This window comes from Chrysemys picta, chromosome 22, assembly GCF_011386835.1.
Source record: "Chrysemys picta bellii isolate R12L10 chromosome 22, ASM1138683v2, whole genome shotgun sequence".
NCBI classification, from domain to species: Eukaryota; Metazoa; Chordata; order Testudines; family Emydidae; genus Chrysemys; species Chrysemys picta.
Genome location: NC_088812.1, coordinates 2,989,023 through 3,009,347, shown reverse-complemented (window position 1 = coordinate 3,009,347; position 20,325 = coordinate 2,989,023). Strand labels below are relative to the sequence as shown.

The window sequence follows — 20,325 nt, the reverse complement described above, 5'->3', positions numbered from 1 at the left end:
CTCTGGGAGGGGAGTGGGGTCTAGTGGTTGGAGCAGGGGGGATTGGGAGCCCGGACTCCTGGGTTCTCTCCCCGGCTCTGGGAGGGGAGTGGGGTCTAGTGGTTGGAACAGGGGGGACTGGGAGCCCGGACTCCTGGGTTCTCTCCCCGGCTCTGGGAGGGGAGTGGGGTCTAGTGGTTGGAGCAGGGGGGACTGGGAGCCCGGACTCCTGGGTTCTCTCCCCGGCTCTGGGAGGGGAGTGGGGTCTAGTGGTTGGAGCAGGGGGGGACTGGGAGCCCGAACTCCTGGGTTCTCTCCCCGGCTCTGGGAGGGGAGTGGGGTCTAGTGGTTGGAGCAGGGGGGATTGGGAGCCCGGACTCCTGGGTTCTCTCCCCGGCTCTGGGAGGGGAGTGGGGTCTAGTGGTTGGAGCAGGGGGGACTGGGAGCCCGGACTCCTGGGTTCTCTCCCCGGCTCTGGGAGGGGAGTGGGGTCTAGTGGTTGGAGCAGGGGGGACTGGGAGCCCGGACTCCTGGGTTCTCTCCCCGGCTCTGGGAGGGGAGTGGGGTCTAGTGGTTGGAGCAGGGGGCGACTGGGAGCCCGGACTCCTGGGTTCTCTCCCCGGCTCTGGGAGGGGAGTGGGGTCTAGTGGTTGGAGCAGGGGGGGCTGGGAGCCAGGACGCCTGGGAGGGGGTGCCAGGCCTTCCCCTTTGCCCCTGGCCAGGTGTGACCCAAGTGAGCAGGGCCCCAGGGCAGTGCTAAGCGGGGTGATCATGAACAGGCAGCTGCGGGGCCCGTGGGCCGGGGCTGGGCGGTGGAGCAAGCCCAGCACATACCTGGCTAAGCACCGTCTGCCGCCCCCCAATCAGCCCTGCCCGCTGGGAACGATGCGGGCTGGGGACTCCCTGCTGATGGCCTAGGGCGAGGTGAGCTCAGCCCTGCCCCAGAGCAACACACATCAACTCCTCCCCCCGCTGGGGCTGGCAGGGGTCCCTGGGGCTCCCCAGGGCAGCACCTGTCCGGAGGCTGATGCAAGCCCCCCCACCTGTCCCCCCAGGCATGAACCCTCCCTTCCCCCATCGTCTCCTCTTCCAGCGCCTCTCTGGCACGTGGACCTGCCTGCAGTCCCCCCCCCCGCTGTTTGTCTGCAAAGCCAGGGGCTGGGAAGGGAGGAGGTGGCAGCTTGTGCCGTGCTGGGCTGTGGGGTGGGCAGCGGAGGGGGGGGGGTAGGTGTGACTCCCACTACATGGGAGCGGGGCTGATACTGCTCTAGCAGCCCGAGCACCCCTGCAAGTGATGGCTGTAGAACCCAGGAGTCCTGCGCCCCCCCCCCCCACAACCACTTGACCCCACTCTCCTCCCAGAGCCTGGGATCGAACCCAGGAGTCCTGCTCCCAGCTCCCCCCCCAACCACTAGACCCCACTCTCCTCCTGGAGCAGCCCCTAATGGGCAGAGTCAACACCCCAGCTCTGAACCCCCCCCCCTTTCATGCACTAACAGGAAACAGCCATGGAGCAGGGCACTGGCCCTTTAAGATCAGCGCCGGTGCCCACCGCCATACTGGGCTGCTTGGAGACACATGGCTGAGCGGGTCAGCGCTAATGAGCCCCCCCCCAGCCCCTCGCTGGGGCAGACGCAAGTCCCAGACACGGGCGCGGAGTGACTTACATAACCCCCCTCCTGGGCGCACACGGGGCCCCTCGTGTTTCATAAGCACATCGCTCACGCCTCACAGCCCTGCTGCAGCCGGGCACAGGGCGGGCAGAGATGGCAGCACAGCCAGAGTCTGGGAGGCTCGGACACGGCCACGGAGCCCAGCCGCGGCCCCACCTCAGAAGAGAACCCAGGAGTCCTGGCTCCCAGCCCCCTGCTCTAACCACTAGACCCCACTCAGCTGGTGATAGAAGCCAGGAGTCCTGCCTCCTACTGTTGGCTTTATCCACAAGACCCACCCTCTCGTCAGGGACCCTGGTTTGAAGCCCCTCGAGATAAGGCTGGTGCAATCTCCCCTCCAGCTTCCCGGCAGGGCCTCATGCGGCTGGGGAGGAATCAGAGAGCCAGGCGCTTGGTTCCCTTCTCCCAGTGCCCAGGTAGGGCAGGAGAGCAGAGATGGGACACGGGGGAGGCCCCCAGCCCCCTGCCAAGCACAGTTTAATACCAGCCTCCAGCACCCCCAGGTCCAATGCCACCAAGCAGGGGGGGGGGGGGGCTGGATTCAAACCAGGGGTCACCCCAGTCTGACAGCCCCCCTCGGCAGGGGTTTTGCTCCCTTTGCGGTCAGGGAAGGAACCAGGTCACCAAATCCATGGAGGGGGGAGGGATTTTCTGGGGGGTCCAGGCAGCCCCCAGCCATGAAGACTGATGTGGGCTCACGCTGCAGTGCAGGGGGTGGCAGGGAACCCCAGAGCCCTGAGGGGCCCAGCGGCACCATGGCTTGCTCCCCGTTCCCAGCCCTTGCAGGGGGATCCTGTCGGAGGGTCTGGCCTCCCGGCTGGCACTTGAAATCATTGTCCACCTCGCTGTACGAACATCCTTACAGCTCTCGAGTGGGTAGAGAGGCTCCCCCACTGAGGACTGGAGCTTGGGGGCCACACGTTTGAGGGGACCAACCTGCCTTCACCAGGCTTGAATGGGAAGCTGCATCCCCCTCCACGCTGGGCGAAGGATTCAAGTCCCAGGGCCTGAGCCCAGAAGCTGGCAGCTCCGAGTACTACTGTCCAGGACACTGCAGGGGTCATAAAGTTGGTGCGAATAGCCCCCTATGAACCCCCCATCCCCAGCCAGCATGGTGGAAGAGTATGGCTGGCTCTGTGCCACAGGAGGTGCAGAGCGAGAGCTAAAGCAGCCCAGAGGCTGCTCTAAGTGATGCTGGGGCCCCGAATACAGGGAACACCAAGGAGGCCCTGCCCCCTCAGCCCACATGCAAGGATGGAGTGACTGAGAATCCGGCCCTGCTCCCCCAGCAGTCCCATGGGTTGGTTTTCTCCCCGCCAGCCCCCTTGTCAATAGAGCAAGCGCACCCACATAGGGATGACTGTCCTTCCCCAGCCCCCCTGCACTACATCGGGGAGCGACAGAACCCAGGAGTCCTGACTCCCCGTGCTCCTGCTCTAACCCCGCGCTAGACCCCATGCCTCTCCACACTGGGACCAGAACCAGGGAGCCCTCGCCCCATCCCCTGCTCTAACCCCTACACGGTACCACCTCTGAATCACGGCTTGAGTGCCCCACACAGCACAGCGACTACCCTGCAGGACGCCACGTGGGCTCTGCCATGGAGAGGCTCCCCGCTGCCCCCCGCCTCTGCTTTGAGCTGGGCCAAGGGGCACCCCACTCCCATCTGCAGCCCATCGCCCACCCACGGGAAGTCCCAGCCCCTCCACCCAAGAACACCCCACAGCCGGACTTTCCTCTCCTTTTTTTTTTATTATTATTTACACGTTTTTCCTTAAGCTTTGGGGCCTCGGCTTTGTACAACACCTGGCCGAGCCCCCTCTGCCTCCCAGCATCCGGAGAACCCCCTCCACCGAGGGGGGGGGGAGCAGCAGAGCACGCTGGGAGAAAGAGGGGAGGGGAGAGATGAGGGACCCATCAAGTGACCTGTAGTGGTGCAGCCCCCTACGGAAGGGAAGGGGGAGAAGGACGTGGTGATTGCTGGTTTTTAATGCAGCCTTGAGACTACCTGGGGGGGAGGGGGGGAGGCTGTGTTAAGTGGGGGGGAAGGAATCCAGTATTCTGCCTGTGGCAGAGAGATCCTGCCCCTCCTTGGAAGGGGAAATAAATACGACCCCCACCCCTGCTGACTGCAAGCCTCCCTATCATGTGACAGACAGGGCAGGAAGGATTGTGCGCTGCGGGGTGGGGGGAAGGGGAGGCGGGGCCTGGGTGTGTAACTGACAAAGTGGAATGATCCAGACCGGAGCAGCGGCCGCGCGTCCCTATTTGGCGCTGGGCGGCTTGTAGGGCTCCAGGAGGAGGCTGGAGAAGGTGTTGACTTTGTCGGCTCCTCGCACCTCGTGGGGCAGCAGCGGCAGCTTGACGATGTGGAAGTCTTCGTACAGGTCCTCCATCTGCGGGGAGGGGTGGGGAGAGGTGTGAGAGAACCAGCCTCCCGGGGAGCACCGCCTCCTCCTCCACCCCAGAGGGGGCGCAGGCTCCGGGGGCCCATTTGGCCCTTGGTCTCTCTGCTCGAGGGGCTCCGTGAAGTGCGAGTGGGGGGTTCCGGCCCACTGGAACACGTCTGTACCCACTGATCTCAGCTCCCCATGCCAGAGGAGCCTAGTCCAGTCCCGGGGGTGGGGGTAAAGGCGGCCAGGAGGAGCCCAGCTCAGGGGCAGGGGAAGGGGGAACTCAGAGGGGTGGGTCCAGGGGGCAGCTGCCCAGCCCCCTCCCTACCTGGTCGAGATATTTGGACTGGATCTTGTGCCGGGCCTCGCACATCTTACAGGGCTTCTCGGGGTCCGGGAACACCAGCTGGTTGACGATGATGTTGTGGGTGTCGATCTTGCACTTGGCCAGTTCCTGGATGAGGCGCTCCGTCTCGTAGAGCGACAGGAACTCAGCGATGCAGACGCAGATGAAGGTGGTCTGCTCCTGCCGGGCGGGGGGTGACACCGTTACTCTGCTCTCAGGGCCCTTCCAGGACCCCCAGCCCAGCGCGCGCATGGGTGTGTGTGTGTGCGCCCCCCCATTTGACAGAGGGGGGAAAATGAGAAACCAAAAATGGAAGAGATCTGCCTAGGATCACACAGCACATCAACGGCAGAGCTGGGGAGAGAACCCAGGAGTCCTGGCTCCCAGCTCTAACCACTGAACCCCACTCCCCTCCCAGAGCTGGGAACAGAACCCAGGAGTCCTGGCTCCCAGCTCTAACCTACTGGCCCTACTCCCCTCCCAGAGCTGGGGACAGAACCCAGGAGTCCCCACTGCTCTACCCACTAGAGCATGCTCCCTTCCCAAGGGAGGCAAAGGACAATGCTAATGAGGCTCTCACCTCTGTATGCAACCTTCTCCCCAAACCCATGTCATTGATGGAGCCTGGGCAGGAAACAACGCACAGGAAGTGAAGTGTTTGTTAAGGGAACTTAAAAGCCAGGCAGGCTCCCAAGCCAAGGACAACTGAGCCTAAGAGCAGATTTCAAACGATCTTTTCTTATGCTCGGCTGGGAAGTTCCTTGGGGTGGGGGCTGTCCGTCTGTCCTGTGTCTGTCCAGCAGCAGCACCCTGGGCGCTAGGGCGAAACGCCGAATAAATACACTCAGTCGCTTTTAGAAGAAAAGAACTTTCCCAGGGAGGATTAGATCAACGGGCCCACCCAGCCCCCTGTCCCATCCCCGCTCCCAGGCTGGGACCCACCAGTTCCTCTAGCCCAGGATCACTGCTGCCGCGCTCGATTCCACCAATGGTTCACTGGATCCTCATCTGTGTGTGTGGGGGGGTCCTAACCGCCCTGCCCCCTCCCCTGCCACTGAGGCCTTGGCTACACTGGCGCTGTACAGCGCTGCAACTTGCTGCGCTCAGGGGTGTGAAAACGCCCCCCCCCCGAGCACAGCGCTGTAAAGCGCCAGTGTGATCAGAGCCCGCAGCGCTGCACGCTCCCTCGCAGCGCTGTGAATGCCCGAGTGTAGCCAAGGCCTGAGCCATGTGAAGAGGTTAAATCAGAGAAGGGTGCACGTGTGGGGGTGGGAAGAGGGAATTCCTGCCTGTCCCCAGCAGGCAATCAGGTCTGCCCTGCAGCATCCAGAGCTGGGAGCAGCAGTGTTAATGGGCGAGAAGCCCCCAGCCCTTTTCTTTTCAAGGCAGACAGATGGTGGCAGACAGGAGGGGCCCCCCTGCGGCAGCGAATTCCACAGCAGCCTTGCAGGAATGCAAAGGGACTGGTGGGGCTGGGTTCACTGTAGCTCGGGGCGTTAGCAATACCAGGCCTGACACTGCTGGAGCAGCCCAAAGGGGGCCTTAAAAAAGGTAGAAACTCCTCCCTCCCACCCATGCACACCTCTGTGTAAGTCAGGGGGCTGGATGAAGTACGCTGCCTTATTAGGGTTGCCAACCCTCCAGGATTGGCGTGGAGTCTCCAGGAATTAAGATTAGTCTTTAATTAATGATTATGTCATGTGATGAAATCTCCAGGAGTACATCCAACCAAAATTGGCAACCCTATGCCCTATAACTATTCTCTGCTTCCCGGGGCCCATAGGAATCACAGCACAAACTAGAGCAGCCTCGAGGCCGCTCTAACTTGTGCCAGCAGGGTGCCCAAGAACGCAGGGAGCACAAAAGTGACCGGAAGCCGTGTCCTTCGTCCCTGCCCCATGTGCAAGAACCAAGGGACCAGGAATCAGGCCCGGAGTCTTCTCCCAGGGCTTCTTGTCAATTGACATTTCAACTCTGTGGGACTCCAGTTTGTATCAAATACCTTTCTCCAAAGCCTGTTTGTAACACAAACAGCCTTGGGCTAGTGCCAGAGAGCTAGAAATTGACCAATTGAGAGGGTCAAACTGACCCGTCCGGTTTCACTGTCCAAAGGGAGGGGAAAGCCAAGGTCAAGAGCACGGCCTGCTGAGATGTCTGGGTGTCAGATCCCTCCCCTCCCCACCCAACCCTGGCTACTAACACTTGAAGGAGTTTTCCCCCTTGGGTGTAGGGAATCCACCTCTCTGAGAGGCAGAAGCTAGGTCAATGGAAGAATCCTTCCCTTGGGCTGGCCATGTTGATCTCACTCCACTGCTCAGGGCGTGACATTTTCATAGCCCTGTGTGACATAGCCAGGTCTAAGTTTTGGGTGTAGACTGGCCTGGGACTCCAGAAACTAGACTCCTCCCCCCGCCGGCTCTGCCACAGAGCCCCGGGCAAATCATTTAACCCTCTCTGGGCCTCATGTGAAAATGGGGCGGGTGCTTCCCCCCCTTCCTCACACGGGTGCTGTGAAGATTGGATCTGAGCCCATCACAACAGATTTCAAAGTGGGTTCAGCTACACAGGAACAAGGAGTTCATCAGGAACAGCTGGTGTGCTTTCAATTCACGTGGCTAGTTTAAGGGGTGACCTGATCACAGTCTGCAAGTACCTCCATGGGGAATAGATAATAGAGCTTTGTCTTCTAGACTGAACCGCCCAACAAACTCCAACAGCTGGTCGCTAAAGCTAGACCAATTCAGATGGAAAGGTGGGGGCACGGAGGGTAATTTACCATTGGAAGAACTTAATAAGGGCTCTGGGGTATCCTCCGCCACTGCCAATTTTTAACTCCTGACTGGCTGTTTTTCTGCCCTAGTTCAGACAGGAATGAATTCAGGCCAGTGCCCTACAAGAAGTCAGACTAATCAGCGGTTCTCAAACTGTGGGTCGAGACCGCATTTTAATGGGGTCCCCAGGGCTCGCTTAGACTTGCTGGGGCCCAGGGTCAAAGCCCAAGGGCTTCAGCTTTGGCCCCCTCCTCCCCGGGCTGGTAGGCTCAGGCTTCGGTCCCCCCTCCTGGGGTCGGGTAGTAATTTTTGTTATCAGAAGGGGGTCGTGGAGCAATGAAGTTTGAGACCCCCTGGCCTAGATGATCACACTGTTCCTTCTAGCCTTCGGATCTATAAGTGTAGGTCCCAGCACAATGGAGCCTGGGTCGGGGCCTCTGGGTGCTACTGGAATACAGACAGATACTAATTGTGACAGTGTCTAAGCACGACGTGCCTCCAGTCTTCACTGCATTCTGTGTGGGGGCTGGCCTCAGCCAAAAGAGGCAACGATGGACCCGCCACTTACCCCCTTGTTGAGTTCTTACCGGGTCTTTGAATTGCTCGCTCACTGACCGAATGACGGGGAGGGTCTCCTCCAGCTTGGAGGCCAGCTGGTCGGCGTTCATGTCCCCCAGGCCAAGCATGTTACACATCTGGAGAGGGATGGGATGCAATGCCACAGCTCAGCGAAGAGAACCGGACAGTAGCTAGCGCTCTGAGCCCAACACCCTGGGCTGGGTGCAGTCCCACGGCACGCTCTGCCACCTGGACCCCAGGACAGGGTGTCCCATAACCCCAGCCAAGCCCAACCTGACTTACGCAAGAGGGATACAGAGCCTTACCCATGAGGACCCAGGCCAGATCAGAGCCGCTGAGTGCGACACACCATGACCCAGGCCAGCGCGCTCGAGTGCTGCACACCCAGTCCATGGTCTAGCCCAACCCCACCCAGATCTAGAAAGAAAGCTACTTGCCGAGAAGAACCACGCAATAGCCCAAGCCAGCGACTGGCTCCCCAGCTCCCTTCCCCACTTACCTGAGATATGAAGGGGCTGATCTGGTTCTTAATCTGCATCAGGCGGCCCAGGCCCCGCTCCACGATAGTGGGGAAGTTGAGCAGTCGCAGCGTGTGCCCAGTGGGGGCTGTGTCAAACACCACCACGGAGAAATTCATCCCCTTCACCAGCCTGTATGTGCCAGACAGACATGAGCACCAGGGCCGGGAGCCAGGCGCTTAGCCTCAGAAGTGTAACCCCCCTCATCTCATTCCCACAATAATCTGGAGTGCCCCCCGTCCCTTCTCCCTAGTGCTGGTGAAAGGTGCCAGACTACACATGACCCAAACCAGTCTCCCCCCTCCCTGGCTGGCTGTAGTGGTATATACCAGAGGGCGCCTTCCTCCCCCCTACACCATTGGAGGTGGTAATGGTACATCCCAGAGCACCCCTCTGTAATGGCACATCCCCCCTCCATAGGTGGTCTTGTCCCCTGTCCCCGCAAGGGGCTGTAATGGTACATCCCAAAGGCCTCCTGTTGAAATGGTATATCCCAAAGCTCCCTCTTGCCTGAAACTGGTCTTGTTCCCCTCTTTGACTGTAATGGTACAGCCTAGAGTGCTCTTCCACGTGCAGGGGAGGGGCTCGTTCTCAACAAACACACACACTGTAATGAACTCACACCTGGATAACTAAGTCCCCTAGATAGCCCCCCCACAGGCAGAGCAGTGGCACCCCTGCCCTAGAGGGGAGTTCCAGATGTCCCGATTTTATAATGACAGTCCCGATTTTTGGGTCTCTCTCTTATATAGGGTCCCATTACCCCCCCACCCCCATCCTGATTTTTCACACTTGCTGTCTGGTCACCCTAACCTCTGTGGTCCATTCCATGCTTGGCACAAATTGGCACAGTGGTGTCAAGTGCAGTGGGTGGATTTTATGACACCTGTTCCCAGAACTGTGAGCCACCCAACTCCTGTCTCGCGTGGCCAATCAGCTGTCAGATGGGGGTGGATCTGGACTGGGATTGGCTACCTAGAATTTCACTTCCATACTCAAGAGTCCCAGATGAACTATGTGCTGTGGAGGGAACGGGTTCTGCTTCTGCTCGGTTTACGTTTCCAAATGCTTCGCTGAGAAGTCTTTGGGATTGTTCTCGATAACTGTGATATTATAATCGAGCCTAGAGGCCCCAGCAGAGATCGGGGTCCCACTGCGCCGGGCGCTGTACAGTGTGACAAGCCGTGCCCTGAAGAACTCACAGGGCAAACAGAAGAGACAGACAAGGGAAATGCTCTTAGCTCCGCTTTACAGCTGGGGAACCGAGGCCCTGTCAGCCTCAGCCACTTGCCCACAGTCCCAGACGCCTCGGGCAGAGCTGGGAACCAAACAGAGGTCTTGAGTTTATTCCCTGTCCATTAGGTCATGGCTCTGACCCTGCCAACAGCTGAACCCAGATCTCACAGGCCCGAGCACAACGCCATGGGGGTGGTGGGGAAACTTACCCACCCTGAAGACCTGTAGCCACCTTCTGACTATAATGGTACGCCCCACCTACCTCCTTGCTGATGGTCTTACCCGCCCGTCCCATCCCCATGTGACAGATGTGCAGCCCCGTTGCTTAACGCACTACAGGAAGGTGCTCGGACCAGTGACAAGTGCAGTATGAGAACCTATACAGAAGACAGTCCTCTTTCACCTACAGATGGTCTCATTCCCACCCACGGTGCTGTAATGGTACATTCTAGTGAGCCTCCGCTATAGGTGGTCTCATCCCCTGCCTTTACAGCATATCCAACCCCTTCTCCTTTCCCCCCTAATGGTACATCCCAACCCCTCCTCCCCTACAACAGGTGGTCTGCCCTTCAACTCCCCCTGCCATAGGACTGGTACATCCCAATCTCTCCTCCCCTACGATAGGTGGCCTGCCCTTGTCACCTTTTTGTCAGAGCTATCCCAACATCAACTAAGCGTCCCAATCGCTTGAGGCAAGTATCATGGGCGAGTGCCAGGCTGCCGAGCTCACCTCATCACCTCCGCATAGCTCATGGCCTCATCGATGCCGGGGAAGGCGCTCATGGCCTCCTGCATCATCTTCTTCCCCATGCTCAGCATGTTGTCCTCCTCGAAGAACTCATCTGGGAGCTCAGCCACCCCCAGGCTGGGGTCAATCTCCTGGGGAAAGGGAGGAGAAGCGGGCAACGGTTTAGGGAAGAGTGGCCATCACTGTCCAAACGATAGGAGACTTGTTGGCTCAGCACCTGCTCTTGTCTTCGACACGAGAGCATGACAGAGGGGAGATAGACACATTTCAGAATGCCTGATGGGTTAGAACAGGGGCTGCTGGATTCTATTCTCTGCTCTGGAAGGGGAGTGGGGTCTGGTGGTTAAAGCAGGGAGGACTGGGAGCCAGGACTCCTGGGTTTTAGTCCCTGCTTTGGGAGTGGGGTCCAGTGGTGGTGGTAGGGCGCTAGGAGTCAGGACTCCAGGACTCTAACTCTTGGCTCTGGAAGGGAAGTGGGGGCTAAAGGCTGGACCAAGGGAAACTGAGTCAGGACTCTTCCCCTCTCTTCCCAGTTCTAAGAAGACGCTTGATCGCGTGGTTAAAACAGGCAACTTGGAAGCAGGACTCCTGGGTCTGTCCCTGCAAGCACTGAGAGACTCAGCTCCACCCCTGCACACGGCAGAATGAGCCATTGGAAACCCATCCTCTCACCCCTCCCTCTCCTCCCCCAGCCCTAACTCACCATTGCAAACAGGTTGTCATAGCCCTTGACTTTTGTGGGGACCTTGGAGAATTTCTGGTCGAAGGCATCGGAGATGTTGTGGGCTGGGTCGGTGGAAATGATGAGGACGCTCTCACGCACCTTCGACAGCTGCACGGCCAGGCTGCAGCTGTGGGGGACAAATCAATGGATATGAGAAGGAAAACAGCTGTGGAAAATCCATGGGGCTGGAGGGGTGAGGCGTGAGATATGGGGGCAGGGCATGATTCCCGCAATGGTAGATTCCCGCTCCCCTACAAATAGTCTGGTCTTCTATTCTCCCCTCCCCCAGCATAATGGTACATACCAGGTGCACCAGTAGAAGCCACCTGTTCCTTGGTGCAATGGTATATCCCGAGCACTCTTCACAAGTTGTCCCCCCCATCCGCAAATATGGTACATCCCACCCAACCTTATCTACAGGTGGCCACACTCTCCTCCCACCCCACAGTAATAGCACATCCAACCTCGCTATAATAGTATATCCCACCCCCTACAAATGATCTCACCACTTGCTCCCCTTACTAGTGGTAAATCTCACACCCCTCCCGTACACAATGGTACATCCCAACCCTTCTAGCTGACAGATGGTGTCAATTCTCCCTATATACTACCATGGTACAGTCTAATGGGGCTTCCCCCCCCCGCATGATGGTACATCCAACCCCTCCAAGTGGCCTCGCCACTCCCAACCGTCATCCCTCCCTCTCCAAAGTAATGGTAGATCCCAACCACTCCCCCTTCTCCCTACATAATGGTACTTCCCAACCCCTTCAGGTGGCCTTGCCACTCCCCCAACCGCTCCTCTTCCCCCCACATAATGGTACATCCCAACCCCTCCAGATGGCCTTGCCACCCCTTCTTCCCCCATAGTGGTACAGCCACGCACGCTCTCAGGCCCTCCGCCCCGCTGTAACAGTCTAACCCACCCCCTCACCTGCAGGTGGTTTTGCCCACTCCTCCCTTCCCCCCCACGAAGATCCACTTGAGGCTCCGCTGCTCGATGATGTTGCTCAGCGTCGGCTCTAGCGGTTCCACATCGGGGGCGTCCTCGAACTCGTCCGCCTCCGGCCCCCAGCCGGACCCCGCCGCCGCCATCTTGGAACCGGCTCACGTGACTCGGTACTGGGCCAGACCATTCGCGGAGGGAGGAAGCACAGAATGAACACGCACTTAGAGAAGACGGAGCTGTGCCGCCCTATCCCGTCACACCCGCTGTACTATCCCCGTAATCCACAGCAATGGTACAGCCCGACCACGCCCCCTCGTCATCTGACTGGGTCACTCAAGAAGCCCGCCCACCCTGATTTGGCCCGGAAAAATTCCGCCCCTTCGCCTCATCTGATTGGTCCCTACGACATCCGCCTTACGTGATTGGGCTAAAGAGAGGGGCTCTGATTGGTTCGTTGGATTATGGGACGCAGACAGCCTCACTTCCATCCAAAGGGCCCCTGATTGGAGTCGAGGTTCACGATCTGGCCGCCCATTGGTCCCGGTGCCTGCCATTCCTCTTGAGCGCGTGCGGGACCCGCGTCCCTGACGGGGACGCTCTCGCACTCCCAGCGTGCCTTGCGCCAGCAAAGCGCTCGCTCTCCCGACACCCCCCGGGGCTGGGGCTCGTCCCGTCGTGCCCCGCGGCCGGCGCTGGCTTTTCCCGACACCCCCCGGGGCGCGGCGGCGGTCTCCGCGGACAAGATGGCGGCCCGAGGGGGACGGGCGGCGGCGGCGGCTCCGCAGGGCCCGGGCGGCGTCAACATCTTCGCCAACGACGGCAGCTTCCTGGAGCTCTTCAAGCGCAAGATGGAGGCGGAGCAGCGGGGGCGGGAGGCGCCGGCCCAGGCCCAGGGGGGGCAGGAGGCAGCGGCCGCCGGGACGGTGGGGCCTGGGGAGGAGCCGGCGGCAGGGGCGGCCCCGGGGGACTCCGGGACTGAGCAGCAGCGGCCGCCGGAGGGGAAGAAGAGGAGCGGGAGCGCGCTCAGCTTCGTAAGGACCCGGAGCCCCGCTTCCCGCGCCTCGTCCCCCCCCTCCCCCGCCCCCTCCCCGGGCTCCGCCCCCCCTCGCACCCCTTCCCGCGCCTCGTCCCGGGCTCCGCCCCTCCCCGCCCGCACCCCGCGCCTCGCCCCCCCCCCGCCCGCACCCCTCCCCGGGCTCCGCCCCTCCCCGCTCCACAGTCTCCGTCCTCCACCCCCTGGGGCCTCTCCCATCCCATCTACCCCCGCCCCCCTCCCCGCTCCCCAGTCTCCGTCCTCCACCCCCTGGGGCCTCTCCCATCCCATCTACCCCGCCCCCGTCCCTGACCTCTCCCCCCACCCCGCTGCCTCCCTCACTCTGCTCCCTGGCCTCAGCGCAATCTCTTCCCCCCCCCCCCCCCCCACTTCTGGAGTCTCTCCCACACTGTGCTCCTCTCCCCCTGGGGCCTTCCTCTTACCCCGCTCTCCAGCCACAATCTTATCTTCCTCTTCCCCCAGCGCCTCCCAATCCCACCTCCTCCTCTTCCTGATATCAACACCCCCATCCTGCTGCCCCATGTTCCCTGGGGCCTCCCCCCTACCCCCACCAAGTCCCCATTTTCCCCCCCACTACACCCCACTTTTATTCTTCCTATCTCCCCCGGGGCCTCAAACTCCCAATCCCACTCTGGTCCCTGGGAGACCCTGACCCCCTTTTTCTTTCCTTTTCATCTTCCTCTCTTGCCCACTATGGGGCTTTGCACCTGTTCTCTTGCTTCCATCTCTCTCCTCTCATTCCCAGGGCCTCCCCTCCTCTCTCCCCATCCCAGGCCTTTACCTTCTTTCTCCTCCAGGGCCTCATCTCCCTCCCCCTCTCTTTTATCAGCCCTGTGGACCTCAAACTTTCCCGTCCCATGGGGGCCTGTGCCCAAATCCCAGGCACCTCCTTTTATTGTATAATTCCTTCTTCACCCCCCACCCCTCCTTCCCAGGACACCTGCCCCATCACTGGAGGTTCCACTCTTCTTCCCTTTCTCTAGCACATCTTTTCCCCTGGATATTTATCTACTCCCTGGACCACCTATCCTGCTAGCCTCCCCATCCTTATTCTCTGAGTCTGCAGCCTTCCCTCCCTTGTCCCTCTTTGTGGGGTGGTATTCTCCCCCCTCTGCTCCCCACTCATGCTCCTGATCCCCCTGCTGCTTTAGAACCCTCTGCATGTGAGGAAACCCATATTTCCCATCCTCGTTCCCTTTCCATAACGGGGGTCTCCTTCCCCTTACTGGCTGTCCTTATTCCACCCCCACCAATAAGCAAGTCCCCCTCGCTGAAGGCAACTTCTCCATCCCACGTGAAAAGTCTTTCCTCCTCTCCCTGTCCCTGGCATTTCTTCCTCCCTCCAATGCCTGCTAGTAGGTGCCCCGAACCTGATTTGTCTCTGGGATGTCTCTTGGAGAAGCTGTGGATGCATCTCCCCGAGGTTATCCTTTTCCATCCCCCACACGCCCAGCTTCATGGGTTAATTTCAACTAGTTGGCTGTGCGCACATGCCAGCACCAGAGGGGAAACGTTAATTGCTGGAGTCCTCAAAAAGTTCCTTCTGTAGAAGTGGACTGGCCAGTCCTGGGCGCAAGCTCTGGTGTGTGTTCTGAGTGCCCGTTAAGGAATGAAGTCATTACTAGAGCTTGTGCTTCATCAAGGCTGCCCCCTTATCAGATGGCTAATAATCCTTGGAGTTTATATAGTGCTTCAGAACATTGCAGTGCTAAGTAGCTAATCCTGAGCACTCCTTAGAGGTAAGTATTCTCCCTGATTTTGAGCTAGGGAAACAGAAGAGCTACTGCAAGCTGACGAAAGCCTTCTTGGGCTAGTAGCAAAGCTGGTAGGCATGACTCCCAGTTCAGAGTTGCAGCCCTCTGCTCTAACCACTAGGTCATACCCCATTTAGACCTGGAGGGCAAACTCGTCGTTCATGGTTACCTGCCCCTCACTGCCTTGAAAGCCAGCTGAGCTTGGAGAAGTTAGTTTTGTGCGCAACAGTCACTGCTGCGGAATGTAACGTTGTGGCAGGTTTGTCAGTTTGGGACTGGGAACCAGGCGCTCCCGAGTTCTGATCTCCACTCCCCTGCCGACTCTGTGGCCTTGGGCAAGTCCCTTACTCTTGCTTCACAGATTTGAGTGAGAATGAAGCAGTAAAGGGCCCACAAATGCTATGAGCTATTGCCGATACTTGCGGTATTTATAAAATAGAGGCTCTGGATGAAGCTGCTTTCCAAGGAGAGTTTTTTAGGGCTACAGAAGAAACTTATTCCAGCAATGACGTTTTCACTTCCTGACATGTGGGTGGAATTATCTCTTAGAGAAGTCTTGCTGATATATATATATATATATATATATATATATATATATATATATATATATATATATATATATATATATATATATATATATATATATATATATATTTTTAAACGCCTGGATCTTTACTCTGAAGAATAGTCAATTAAGATGTAATGTGTCAAAGGAACTCTTTTGCATCCGGGTTTGCACTGAATAGTGTGCTTCCTTAACCATTATTGGCGCTGCTCCCCGGTTGTGCTTGGGAGCGCATTAGCTGCAACTTCTGAAGATTGCAATGATGCTAAAGCCAATCCCCTGCCCTTCCATTACAATATCTAGGTCACTTATCAAACTATGATGGGGCTAAATGCACCTTAGGCCCTCTCCCCACAACTATGCTAGCTACAGCAAAGGTCAGAAACAGTTGTCGGGAGCTGGATGGGGACAATAAAGTGGGCGAGATAAAATAATGCAAAGAATAACCATTGCCTTTCCCAGTTGTCTGGTACCAGCTGTACAAGTGGTGATAGGTGTGGGTGAAAACTGCAGTGGTGTTTGCAAATGTTAAACAGGTGCAGAGCCTCAACTTCTTTGGGCTCCAGCGTTCAGAACTGGCCTCCACAGCTATTAATACTCCCCTTCCTTCCTGCAGTGCTGGCCACTCTCAGCCCCTTTGAAACCCCCTAGTAGAGTACATTGAATAGTCAGTAAGGCTAAGATTTTTGTGTCAGAAATTTTTAGTAAAAGTCACAGACAGATCACGGGCAATACAGAAATTCACGGAAGCCGTGACCTATGACTTCTACCAAAACTACCCATGACAAATTGGGGTGCTCAGCTGTGGGGTCCCCCCACCGCCCGCAGCAGTTAGGGAGCTATGGGGGGACCCTGCAGTCACGGAGATCGCTTGAAGTCACAGATTCCACGACTTTTGAAAAAATCGTAGCCTTAATCATTAGTAGCATTGCTGGCCATCCGGGTGCCTGCTTAATGAATAGGACAGGCCTCGTTTCACCAAGATATTAACATTATTCTGCAATGAGGCTATTAATATGCAAAAAAGTTATTCATGTGCCTGTGTACCTTGCTGAATCGGGCCCTAGCCAAGGTAAAGCTGTCTGCTCTGTGGCGTTCAGGACAGGCTCTAGTACTACGTTTTTCTAGTCCCTTCATGTTGAACACCCCTTACTGTCGGGCTGTTAGCGAGAGCTGTTTAACTGCCTTATAGAATATGGCCACCCCATGGGATGAATTTTGCACATTTACTGGTACTAAACCCTATTTTTGGATTTCATGAGCAGGCCAGTGAGTGGCCGAACATAGTACAGTAGATCTCTGAAAACTAGACCTGGATGATGATAGAGGCACAAATCTGAGCTCCCTTATGTGGCGCTAACGGCACTTTCATTCATAGAAAAATGGTCTGCAGTTTCCGTGTGCCAGGTCGCTGTATGCACTGAGCAGCAAAACCCCATTTTCCCTCTGCCTGCTCTAGCTCAGGGTCAACGGGGATTTTAGAGAATGAAAATCCAAGTGCGAAGGCTGTGGAGGAGAGTTTCCTGCCCTTCACTTTTTTGTGTATTAATTGGCTATGAAGTACCAATCGCACACATTGTGCTATCGAGCCCTGTCTCCCATTCCTAGCAATGTTGGGACTGGCGGTGAGGGAGATGGGCGTCACTCAAGGCTTGCAGTGCTATTGCAGCTTGGCTGGAAACGGGGAGCTGGGATCTTTTTTGGGGTAGGAGGAAGCAGGGATTTCATAGCATCTTGCCTTGCTCAAAAGTCTTTGCATAGTCAGGTTCAGACTTCGGTGAACAGGAGCAGGGTTTCCCCAAGGCTGTGGTTGGGAGTCACAGCAACCTGACTGACTGGATGTTGCCCATGAAGGAATGACTGACTCTTGGAGAGAATTATTCTTATGCAAAATGTTTGTCTTCCTCAGATTCCTACTTAGCTAATTACTGAATGCACATCATCTCGACTTACATCATTGCATAAAAATAATACCCCACTAGCTTTAGAAACTCGATGCAGAGATTTCTAGAGTGCCCGGAGCACTTCCTCAAGTCTGAAAATCCACATTGCTACTACACATGGGGCAGCGGTTTAACAGCAGATCGGTTTAGAGAGCTTCGGGTGATAGGCTTGCAATGCTCAGTGTCCCCTATTGATGCTTGCTGACGTCTGTAGGCGAAACCACTTAAGGCATATTTGAGGGGGTGGAAAAGGATGCATGAGGCTCGAAAAATGAAAGTTTCCTTGAGGGACAGCCCTGCTGTAATGGCTTATATTGGGATGGGGAGGAACTCTGGGTTAGGATTCCGAATCCCTTGCCATCTGTTTGCATTTGGATTAAACCAAACGGTGTGTCGGTAGCCAGCGGTTGGAAGTGCGTTTGTCTTCTCCTGGCATCTGCGGCTGTGCTGGGGAGTGCAGGCTGTAGGTAACGCTTGGCAGCTTTATTCTGAAGAACAGGCATGACGCGTTAAGATGATCTAATTGAAGGACTCCCTATTCCATTATATAGTGGGCAACATTACCCTTGCAGCTGCCAGGGCTCGTATAACGGTTGCAGTCTTCTGTCCCTTCACCCAGGTGGGCAAGCGGAGAGGTGGCAACAAACTAGCCCTGAAGACAGGAGTGGTAGCAAAGAAGCAAAAGACCGAGGAGGAGGTAAGTGGCAGAGGCAGGGTTGCCTAGTGGATAGTGCACTGGACTGGCACTTGGGAGACCTGGTTTCTGTTCCTGGCATTGCTTTGCTAAGTGCCCTTGGGCACTTCATGACCCTTTGTGCCTCCATTTAGTCATCTGTAACATGGGGTGATACTGATCGTTAAGCGCTTTGAGATCTCTGGAGGGAAGAGCTAGGGATGACCGTAGAACCTCCATTTTACAAACCAACTGGGAACTAAAGAGTTCATAAATTTGATGATCTCAAAGTGACAGTAGTTTCTAGTGCATAAGTTGCAGTATCATGCCCTGCATAGCTTGCTTGCTTGTCCTTCAAACTGCTGCAAAACGGTTTCCAGTGCATTGACCGCACTTTGTTCTTCGTCGACATTGCTTTCATTACGTGATTTCCCCATCCCACGTTGGGGGGTGGGGGGGGATGATTTGTGTAACTGGTTGTTTGTAAGATTGGTGTTGTAAAATGCAGGTTCTACTCTAATATTTATTATTAGAGATTGTAAACGTTCTTGAAAGATCAATCAAGGCGCATTTCTGGGCAGCGGGTTCTGGAGTGAAATGAATTCTGAGTGACCCAGGTCCTGTGCTGCTTGGAGGAGACTTCGAGCCACCTTTATACTCCCCTATTCTGGGGCTGGGTTAAGGGAGACTGAATAAGAGTGTCTACGTGAACCTATTCTGGGTTATTTGCCCATGTATCGAAGTCATTCTGTCCATGTGAACACTCCAAGTGGGCCTGCTTGTGTTTAGATTAATCCACTTCCAACGTGGCAGTTTTGGGCTATTTCCCTGTGCAGACAAGCCCTCAGTTAGAAGAGCCTCTGAACCGCTCCCAAGTTACACTGTTTCCTGGGGCCCTCGGAAGCAGAGAGTATCTGCAATGCTACATAGCCATGCTCCCATCCCACCCCTCGGCTGAGGGCAGATGGGCCATTGTAGAGCCCTTGTGGTAATTGTACACCAACGTCCTACGCAGCGGAGATTTGCAGGGAGTGCCTTTTAAGCCATCAGTGGTGAAAGGGGCTTCAGTATAACAGAGTCAAGCTATGTATGGGATTAGAACAGAAGTTTGGTGCCAGGCCTCCGGGGTTCTATTCCTGGCATGAGAAAGGGGCTCTGGTGCTCAGAGCAGAGGTGGGGCAGGGAATCAGCGTTCTTTGGGTCTGTCCCCAGCTCTGGGCAGGGTGGGTGGGGCCTAGCGATCAGAGTTGGGAGTCAAGATTCCTGGGTTCTAGTCCTGCCACTGACTTGCTGTGGCCTTGGGCAAAAGTCTTCCTGTCCGTGTCCGGCTACTTTATCTGGCAAGGGTGTTGGCAGGTAGCTAATTAGTGTAAAGCACTTTGAAAATGAAATCCACTCAGTGCATGTGTTTTGGTTACAACCTTTGAAGCCCCCCTCCTCCTCCCCCCCCCCTTTCTCTCTCTCTGCAGGTTTTGACAAGTAAAGGAGATGCCTGGGCCAAATACATGGCAGAAGTGAAAAAATACAAAGCCCACCAGTGTAGCGATGATGACAAAACGAGACCCCTTGTTAAATAGCCCTTCTTTCTGCTGACTTCCGTGAGGACGCTCTGTTGTACATACTTATTTAAAACAGCGAAGGAGGGTAGCTAGTCACTGCGAACTTAACACCGCTGTTTCTAGCATTGGCTCCAATGGATGGTTCCCACAGACGTTTTTTTATATGCCCAGGCGCACCGAGACTTTCATTAGTCTGTCGTTTACTTAGTTTTGTTTTCGTTGGTTCCTTCTGGGAAGTACGGACTCTGAATTAGTTGTAGCTTTTATTTTTTTTAAAAGAATCCAAACTAGTGGAATCCCGACAATGTTGTGTATTTCCGCGGCTGTCAAAGCAAAATCTAACCACCAGCTCTCGCGTGTGAGATACAACTCGCTTCCACATCCGTACACAACCAAGAACCTGTCCCACCACCCCTGCTCTTCCCTCTCACCCACTGAGGACTCCAGCCGTCTCAGCAAGTTGAGCTTCATACTAGCTAACTTCTTTGAGTAGAAACCGTAGGCGGTAGATGGCAGGCATCAAACTCCATTATTAAAGGTAAATGTGGATGCCGCAGATGCATTTACTCATTAAAGACCTTGGATATTTTTAAGCTGCTCCTGCTTTGTTGGGTGTCTTTGATGCCAGGGCTACATTCCCTGCAGCCTTGTTGGAGGGTTCCCAGTTGGTTCCTTGCAATACCTTTGCTCTGTTACCCTTCTCGGCGTTTTCAGGACCAATCAAGGGTTACTGGGTTTCCAGGCATCTATTCTGCGATGCTGGTTTCTCTCCCCACCTTCACACAACTTCCCAGCGGTTTCAGGCAGCCCGATCACTGCCTGCCTAACACACTCCTGTGACTGCAACCCCGCAATTGCTAC

At 56.4% G+C, this 20,325-nt stretch overlaps 2 protein-coding genes across 2 annotated transcripts; one reads left to right on the top strand and one right to left on the bottom strand.

The window, feature by feature from the left end:
* Window positions 1-3,384: 3,384 nt before the first annotated feature.
* On the bottom strand, window positions 3,385-12,244 carry GET3 (guided entry of tail-anchored proteins factor 3, ATPase). Its single transcript, XM_005310635.5, has 7 exons — window positions 11,902-12,244; window positions 10,947-11,094; window positions 10,226-10,374; window positions 8,241-8,391; window positions 7,750-7,857; window positions 4,374-4,571; window positions 3,385-4,048 (listed from the first exon to the last, which is right to left on the bottom strand). The coding sequence occupies exons 1-7, from the start codon at window positions 12,060-12,062 to the stop codon at window positions 3,917-3,919; spliced, it is 1,047 nt and encodes a 348-aa protein (XP_005310692.1). The 5' UTR covers window positions 12,063-12,244; the 3' UTR covers window positions 3,385-3,916.
* A 272-nt stretch (window positions 12,245-12,516) lies between these two features.
* TRIR (telomerase RNA component interacting RNase) lies at window positions 12,517-20,062 on the top strand. The gene is made up of 3 exons (XM_005310636.4): window positions 12,517-12,947; window positions 17,852-17,929; window positions 19,375-20,062. Exons 1-3 carry the CDS (start codon window positions 12,660-12,662, stop codon window positions 19,480-19,482), a joined length of 474 nt encoding a protein of 157 aa, XP_005310693.1. The 5' UTR covers window positions 12,517-12,659; the 3' UTR covers window positions 19,483-20,062.
* The last annotated feature ends 263 nt before the right edge of the window (window positions 20,063-20,325 follow it).

Excerpts from the sequence above, each read along its gene's own strand:
- GET3 (XM_005310635.5), bottom strand. The coding sequence starts at position 12,062 with ATGGCGGCGGCGGGGTCCGGCTGGGGGCCGGAGGCGGACGAGTTCGAG. Across the intron at positions 10,375-10,946 it reads ATGACAACCTGTTTGCAATG|GAGATTGACCCCAGCCTGGG; the intron begins GTGAGTTAGGGC and ends CCCTTTCCCCAG. Across the intron at positions 4,049-4,373 it reads AGTCCAAATATCTCGACCAG|ATGGAGGACCTGTACGAAGA; the intron begins GTAGGGAGGGGG and ends CCCTCCCCGCAG.
- TRIR (XM_005310636.4), top strand. The coding sequence starts at position 12,660 with ATGGCGGCCCGAGGGGGACGGGCGGCGGCGGCGGCTCCGCAGGGCCCG. Across the intron at positions 12,948-17,851 it reads GCGGGAGCGCGCTCAGCTTC|GTGGGCAAGCGGAGAGGTGG; the intron begins GTAAGGACCCGG and ends CCCTTCACCCAG. Across the intron at positions 17,930-19,374 it reads AGCAAAAGACCGAGGAGGAG|GTTTTGACAAGTAAAGGAGA; the intron begins GTAAGTGGCAGA and ends CTCTCTCTGCAG.